Source organism: Lepidothrix coronata, unplaced genomic scaffold, assembly GCF_001604755.1.
Source record: "Lepidothrix coronata isolate B3197 unplaced genomic scaffold, Lepidothrix_coronata-1.0 Scaffold70, whole genome shotgun sequence".
Lineage (NCBI taxonomy): Eukaryota > Metazoa > Chordata > Aves > Passeriformes > Pipridae > Lepidothrix > Lepidothrix coronata.
This window is the reverse complement of record NW_016690250.1, coordinates 4,186,924-4,195,130: the sequence shown is the minus strand read 5'-3', so window position 1 is coordinate 4,195,130 and position 8,207 is coordinate 4,186,924. Positions and strand designations below refer to the sequence as shown.

The 8,207-nt window shown below is 46.2% G+C and overlaps 1 protein-coding gene across 2 annotated transcripts in view; it reads right to left on the bottom strand.

The window, feature by feature from the left end:
- Window positions 1-6,728, bottom strand: part of LIN28B (lin-28 homolog B) — an 85,729-nt gene extending 79,001 nt beyond the window's left edge. For both annotated transcript variants that reach the window (XM_017818742.1, XM_017818743.1), the window contains exon 1: window positions 5,202-6,728. In XM_017818742.1, coding sequence (XP_017674231.1) covers window positions 5,202-5,235 — 34 coding nt within the window. In that variant the 5' untranslated portion in view covers window positions 5,236-6,728. The remainder of the gene's footprint in view (window positions 1-5,201) is intronic.
- Window positions 6,729-8,207: the final 1,479 nt, after the last annotated feature.

Here is an 8,207-nt window from a genome sequence, read left to right as displayed (position 1 = left end):
GTTTTTTTTTGGGGTTTTTCCCCCCCCCCCCCCCCCGTGCATGCACAAATCCATAGGAAGATCCGTGTGTTTCTAGATACAGCCCACGGAACAGCAGCTACGTGTAGGGGCGGCCGTGCAGAGGAGATTATGGGGGTGTCTGTGCCCACTGCGGGCGGGGTCCGCGTACGCACATGAAGGCGAGATGCTCACGGATGAGGGACACACGTGTGTACAGACACGGACGGGGGACGCTGGGAGGCATCTGTGTCACCCTCTGCGCAAAACGTGGGCAGATGTATAACCGGATCGTTACTAATTTCGCATTCAAATTAAAAGCGCGCCGGAAACGCGATATCACCTTAATATGGCCCAGAATGTGCGGAGGTTTAGCGTTTCAAAACATTTCTGAAGGGGGGATGGGGCGAGGAATTGTACTTCACAGGTTTCTCCGCCATCTCTTTCCGGGGGAGGGGATGTGATTAATGACTTCCTAAATAAGAGACTAGTTTTCAAGCAGAATTGGACTGAACCTCAATCAGCAGTTGGGAGAGGACTGTCAGAGAAAAGAATTTACTGGAGAAGAGGAGGGCGGAAAAAACAAACAAACAAACAAAACCCTTGGAGAAAGAAGACAAAGAGGGGAGGAATAACGCTGACCGGGGGACTGCTGTTTTAAGTCTTCACTGCCAGCGGGAGAGGGAATCCAGTTCGGAAAAGAAATGTGTGATGGGTGAAGGGCTTGGTCACAGCCCCTTGCAAAGGCACTCCCTTTCCGCGCTCACAGGTACACAGCTATCGCCCTGCCCTCTAGCCTTTCCGTTGCTGTACTCACCCCCAAATGCTCTTAAAATATTTTTACAGACGTCAGAATAAACAAACAGACTAATTAGGTGAGAATTCGTTTTATTTTCCATCTGTTCATCTCCGTTAGTGTAAAGGTACAGATGACAGTATTCTGTCCTCATCACCACCTCCTCGCATATAACCTCACTTTACATCCAGTATTATATATATATCTTAAAAACATTGCCCATACCTATTTAAAACCTGGCCTCAATGACTTTCTTATTAGCCCACTCCGTCCCGCCCGGCATTCTGTCTTATCCCAAGGACACACAAACAAAAGCCAAAGCAACAAACCGATCCGTTCAGAACCTGAATGCAAGGGACTTATGCATTTGCAAAGCACTTGCTGTTGTTTGGGAAGTGGCGTCGATCAGTCTGCCCAATTAAGGGGAACGCCTTTGCCCCCGTGGGCCTGTTTACTCCTTTTGTTGCCTTTCAGGAAAGCGTCAATTCCCCCCCTAGCGCCTCATTTCTGTGTGAAACACCAAGTTGCAGGCTCCGTGTGATCGTTTGCAAGAAAGAAGTGAGGGTGGGCAAGAGTGTACAAATACAAGCAGCCTGGCAAGTGGAGCAGAAGCTTTAAATCCCGAAATTCCTTTGCAGTCGTCAACCGTAAATTTCCTATAGGTTATTTCAACAGTGAGGTCGACTTCCTACACTGACCTGCCTTACGCATTCGTGCAACATACCGCTGCTTTTGGCTCATAACCTCCCTTCCCCCCTTACAATAGCGATTATGTTAAAATATTAAATCAGTAATTTTATATGCTTGGATCTTATGACCGGGACGGTATCTAATATATAAATGTACGAGATTTTAAGCCACGTGAAACACCAGCTATAAAAATGAAATTAAGGTTACCGGAAGAAAACAATGTTTACACCACTTATTTGAAATGCCCAAGAGTAGATATCTTGTGGCACAAGGGCACGTTTATAAAATACGAGATCTCTCTACCCTTCGAAAAGACAGAAAATATCCTCTTTAATGCCATTTTAAAGGTATTTATTTTTAAAGATGGATTTATTTTAACGACATTTGGTATAAAAAATCCTTAGAGGCTAGAATATTGGTTAAACAGACACAAACGAGTGGATGGAGTTCATTAAATGGACAAAATGTCTTGTTAGCAAATTTCAGTGAAAAAATCAGTATGTGTTCTTCGATGAATAAAGACTACAAAACGACATAAATAAAAGACTGTAAATATATTGGTTGCAAATTATTTCTTACGTTGCAAAATAAGAGCAGATTTTGTAAAATGGAGGGGGGTGGGATTTGCAATGGGTCTTTACCGAGATTTTCAGGCCTCCAGTATTAGTGGAATTAAGGTTGGGGTCACTGGACTGGTCACTGGTGTCAGATGTTATCGACTCATTCATTTCCTGCAAGGGACATCAGCCTTTCAAGTTTTGTGGAAGGTAGAGAGCTGTTGCCAGCTGAGAACTCTCCGGGAAAGATAGGGGGGGAAAAAAAAGGGAAAACTTAAAAAAAAAACCCAACCCACGAACACCCTTCCAAAATTCATTCCCAAAGAAGAGGAGGAAAGAGGACAAATAGGGAAAAACCCCCTACAGAATAAGCCAGTTCGTGGAAAAATTAGTCTAATGGTAACAGTTTATCTATTAAAAAATATTTCTATCTTTACATTTCGCTAAATGGATACTAATTTTGGTAAAAACAATTATAGGAAGCTGGAATAATTGTCTTTCTAACCCTAACCACCACTCCCCCTCCAAGAAAGAAAGACCTTCACCTCAAAAAAAACCCCAACAAACAAACAAGAAACACAAAAAAACCCTAAAAAACCCAAAACAAAATAGGAAAAAGAAAAAAAAAACACAAAATCCAAACAAATGATGGAACTGCGTGCATTTGAAACGAAACGCGTGTTTTACACTTGAAAGCAGAACTCGGGATGCTGCCACCACTTCCCATTTCAAAGCGCAGCCAGCGCTTCTCGCCGACGGGCAGGCAGGAGGGGCAGGGACGGCGCCGGGGCGCCCCTGCCCCCTCTCCTCCACTGCCCGGGCTTGGCTGCTCGGCGCCGCCCCGCCGATGTTGGACGGAATGAGATGCCCGTCGTGTTTCTTACACGGTTTCTATCGAAACCGGCTCTTCCTGGCGCGGGGGCCGAGGGGGGCCTTTCCCGCCGCTCCCTACGGCCAGGACTCCGTGCCGGTGCTGAGCTGTTCCCGCCAAAACCCTCTCACCTACAGTGTGGGCGCCAAAGCCGCCTTCCCTTTCCGCCGACGTGCAGCGCCCGGGCGAGGGCGGGGGTTGCCAGGGGCCCGGCGGGCTTCCCTGCCGGCAGCGGTTGTGCCGCTCGGGGGGAGGGCAGGGAGAGGAAGCCGCTTCCTCCGCTCCTCGCCCGCCGGGGCGCCCTGGAGGGTGAAAGTCGGGCGCCCACCGGGCTCGGGTGTCCAGCGGCCGCGCTCCGTCAGCACCCCAGAGACTGCGGTTTCTCCCCTTAAGCCTCCCATAGCGCCGGGCTTTGTCCCTGGGCTTTTGTTTCACACTTCCAGAAAATGCGGCTCTTTCCCGGCGGGGACGTGGCGGTGTGCCTTCCCGCGCCTTTGGGAGAGCAGGGTCGGACGTGCTATAGACACTGCCAACTTCCCGCTTTGCCTTGGCCGGGTTTATTACCCTCCGTATTAATGCCGCGGATTATTATTAGAAAACATGTGTGCGTTTGGGTTTTTTGTTGTTGTTGGGTTTTTTTGTGTTTTTTTTGTTTGTTTGTTTTTTTAAACAAAGCACAGCGCCGACTCAACTGAGCGCTGCCCACGGCTCAGGTCTACCAGTGACGGGATTTGCTCGACGTGCGACTGCGGGATGTGAAGTTACCGGTTTTATAGTGGCGCCCTTCGCACCACTCAGCTGTTTTCGGGAAATGCCGTTTCAGAGCGCAGCAGGGGCCTCTCTCCCTTCGCCCCCGCCCGCCGCTGGAGCACAGTTTTTTGGCTGTCCCGGCGCTCTTCTCCCGTCACACCTAAGGTGGGCGCGCAGGGCTGCCCAGAGCCCGCCTCAGCTCCTTTACGGGAACCGGGCGGCCCTCGCCGAGGGATCGCGCCGCCGTTTGCAGGCGGCGCTGCTCGAACTGACGGCTGGAGCGAGGTTTCAAACGCGAGTTTTACGAGCATTTTTTGTTGAAACGAAACGCGGCGGCTGTGAGTGTCTCGCAGGTCCGCCCTGCCGTCCGTGGATCTCTGCTGGCAATGCTGGCGGTTTGCTGGGGAGACTTACAAAATACCGGGAATTGCTGTGATCACACGCATGATCCGCGGGCAGGAGGACGCGGTAGGGACTCACGCGGAGCGCTCGGATACAGGATGTGGTCTCACGTACATTACCGTCTCTCAGCTGCGGATTTGCAACTGATAGTGGCCCGACGGATTTAAGGAGGCTCTGGCCAGTCGTCGCGGTAGACCGTCTGACAGGGCTAACGCCCCCCAAGGAGTACCGGCCCTCGCGGAGGCACCGGCCGCAAGGCCCGCTCTCACCGCTTCGCCTCCCGCGAGGTAGGCGCAGGGCCATGAGCGGGCGGGTTTGTGCCTCGGGCGCTTTCGCTCCAGCCCCTCTCCTCACCTGTGAGAGCCGCACCGGCGCTTGGTGCGCGTACCCCAGCGGGGACCGCATCCTCCCCGACGGGCAACTGCCCAGACGCTCTCGCCTGCGCCAGCCCGGCGGTGACAGGGGCAGCTCTTCCCGCCGCAGCACATAGGCAACACCCGGCCCCTGCCATCGCCCGCCCCAGGCTATCTGTCTCCCGGCGCCGTGCGGGAGCCGAGGACGCGCGTATCCCTCGGGCGCGCAGCGCCCTCCGCGGGGAGCCCCCGCTCGAGCATGCGGCGGCCCGGGCGGCCACGGAGGGTGCCAGGGCTGAGGGGTGAACGGGCTGGGGCCTGGAAAGGCAGTGGGGCTGAAAGGGCAGATGGGCGGCACTGCTGAGGCGTCGCGATGGGAGGGGGCTGCGTGGCGGTAACGTGACAGCGGCACGACAGTAACTCGAGAAGTAGGTATGTTAGCGACTGAGATGTGTGCGCCCACTGGTGCGTCTGCTGCGGTGGTGGTCGTGCGGCGCTCATACAAACCCGTGGGCTCCCACAACTTGCGACAGGTATCTGAGGTGGGGTTACTGTAAATAAACTTTCCTTACGTAATTGTTTATTTGTCTTGCAGAAGCAGAACACTCAAACTGCATCAAAGAACAACTCTGGAGCCTGTGCACGAAATTAACGAGTCTTCCCCCTCCCACCCAATACTTATGTTCATCAAAGTCAGCGGGACAGAACTGCTGCAGCTGACAGGGCTAACGCCCCCCAGGGAGGATACACAGTCAGCCATGTAAGATGCTACAGAGAAGACTGACCTGAGCATGAGGAGACCTTCTTGAATGACCTCATCGTCTTCTGAGGAACCTAAAATCAGAGAGCTGGAGTCAGTACCGTGTGCATTGTACCAGAGTACCATATTTAATTACTACTTCTCCAGTTTAACAGCTCATTGGGAGGCCAAGAATGCCAGGGCATTGACTCTATGAAGTGACCTATAAACTTACTCTTTGAGACTTACCTAGCTCATCAGAACCACAATGAGATAACCAAGGCGTAAGATAAAAAATCAGCCACTGCTTTTTTTTTTTTTCTTCCCCTAGCACCAGTAAAGACCCTTTCATTGGTTTCTTATGAAAACTATGCAGTTGATAACAACAGAGGGAAAAGACACAGATTTGCAGAATATTTGAAGGTGTTTGTTTCCTTTATCAATAATTAATTGCAATAGGTAACCTAAGAACTAGCAACTTGTCTTTACTATACTTAAATTGTACATATTAAGCAATCCAGTCATACCTTGTATATGATTAAGGGGAAAAGCCCCAATAAAATAATTGTACAGGATTCTTTCATGGTCTAAATTGTAACTCAATGCCAATTTATAAATATCAAAAGAAAATGCTTTCAATTATGTCAGTGATAAAACTGCATAGTAATGGTATTAAATTCTAGGTCTCAATCTGAACAAAACCAGTCCATCATATAAATACAGATGTGTGACTCGACTGAAACTTCATGGAAGGTGTACCTTTGGTCTAGTTGAGAAAGGCCTGGCTAATTTCATAGAATGCTAATAAAAATATAATGCAGAAAAAAGCACTGCAGATGGCAGAAAGCATGAAGAAAAATACCTTGGGTTTGCAGTAAGTTTGTTACTTATGCTGCCCAGTTTGTTTACCAAATGAAAGATGGATAAGAGCATGCACAAACTCACCTGCCACAAGCCTGTCCTCTTGTCACCCTCTACTGTCTTTTTGAATAACCTATCTTAACTAAACCCCACCAAAAATGGTGGGGTTTTGATATATGATATTTTGTTTAGATATAAGCCCAGTTCTCTACTCTGAGAAATCTGAGTTTTGTCTTCTTTTCAATTTAAAAGCACATCTGTACAGTTATCTTATTCTCTTATTAAAAAAAAAAATAAATTAGATATCCTACTAGGAGTGAGCAAAGTAAGAACAAGAATGACCAAAGTCAAATGAAAACCAAATTTCTCTCTAACTTCTCTTCCCCTACAGTTAGTTATCCTCAATCCTTTCCAACAACACAAATCAGAAGACAGGGTAGCAGAATCTTTCTTTTCAGTCCAACAACACTGGCAAGCTGATTCAGTTCCTCTTCTTTTGTACTAACTTAGTTTTCCACTGGAATTGTGTGGACTTTTGCCATGTATTAAACCTAGCTCTGCTTTTACACCTTCAAGCACTGAAGCCCAATCTCTTGTATCTGTTTCTTTGTTCTGCCAACCTGTGGCTATGTGGCTTTTGTGTCTTTCAGATTTACTTGCATTATTTATGCAACATAATGAAATATGCAAGCATAGAGTAAAGGATCCGTTCTTGGCTTTGGCATGTAGCCTGCTTCGGTTTATGAAGGGATTGAAAATAAGTATTTGGGAGTGGTACAGGAACTAAAAGCAGGGAAGTACAGTTCTTAAAAATTGTAGCAGAAAACAGCACAAGTTCAAGTAATTCTTGTTTCCAGTACTGCCATTTCATAACACATTTGTAAGCATCAGATGTTTTAGAGGGTCAAAAACATATAACAGATTATTAAGCAGAAAAAAGATGTAATTTTTTTATAGTTATTACAAAAAGCTTCCTGATACGATGCCCAAAAATTGACTTAAAGGATATTAGTGTAGAAAAGCCTGGGCATTTCAATTCTGTAAACTCATTTAAACAGATAATTTAAACGAGAAACTATTTTGGCATGTATTGTGCTGCATCCTACTGAAAGAGGTAAATTCCATTTAAATGGAATCAGGTTTGGGCTCTGAAATGGCTCATGGTGAACTCTCTCCTGTGCCTCCTTATGCTGTACAAAGCACAAAAATATTTTTGCATTTTAGTTCTGAAACTATCTCAGCATTTACATGAACTTTGTAACTGCAAGTAAGTAAATAAATGCTGCTTAGAAATTTTGTACTAGATAGCAATGTGTTTTTAGAGAAAAAGTCCCTTCCTTTGAAAGCAACCCTTATTATAACTAGGCATTCATACCATGTGGAAGGATACTATAGCAGTAGGCACAAAAATAATGCAACAGAACACCATATGGAAATATTGCTGGCTAGGAAATGGAATGAAAAGTGCAGTATGGGTTAAAGGCACACTGACAAACACCCAACAAAGGTAATCACCTTCCCTTACAGGTAGCACACTCTGTAATTCAGCTTACTGAACAACTTATGTAGTGTATTTTTTGACAACTTATTGGTCAGTAAAAAATAACAGCAAGTTTATATAAATAAAAAAAGAATTCTCTGAGCTGTGGATAGTTTTGAATTCATTAGCTTAAGTAAGTTTGCTGCCAAAGGATTTAGAAATACAATTCGCTTGGAAGAAAGTAAAGCAGGCATATATAGTTACTCCATTTAAGTAAGTTATATACTTTTCTCTAAAAGTAAGTAAAAAAAAAAATTCAGATGTTAAGCCTGTTTCTTTCACAGTCAGGGGTAGCCAGGAGAGTGATTTCTTCCACAGAGTAAAGCCAGCAGTATTTTTTTAAGGAATGCTGGATAATGTAAGTATGATCAGAGCACAGGAAAACTAGAAAACAAAACCACCAATACTATATTTTATATCAAACAAGTGAAGGAATAGGGGAAAACATTCCAATGTTAAAAGGATCTCTTTTAGTTAAATCATCAGGAGTGAAGACTTAAATGGATGAATGCTGCAAGCGTATACACAAAATTTTAAAACTCTTTGTACAGAACCCAAGCATAGAGCATAAAACATCAGCTTTTAAAATACATACACACACATACTAGTCAGATAAAATTAATCTTACTCTGATTTACAGTTCTTGACTGC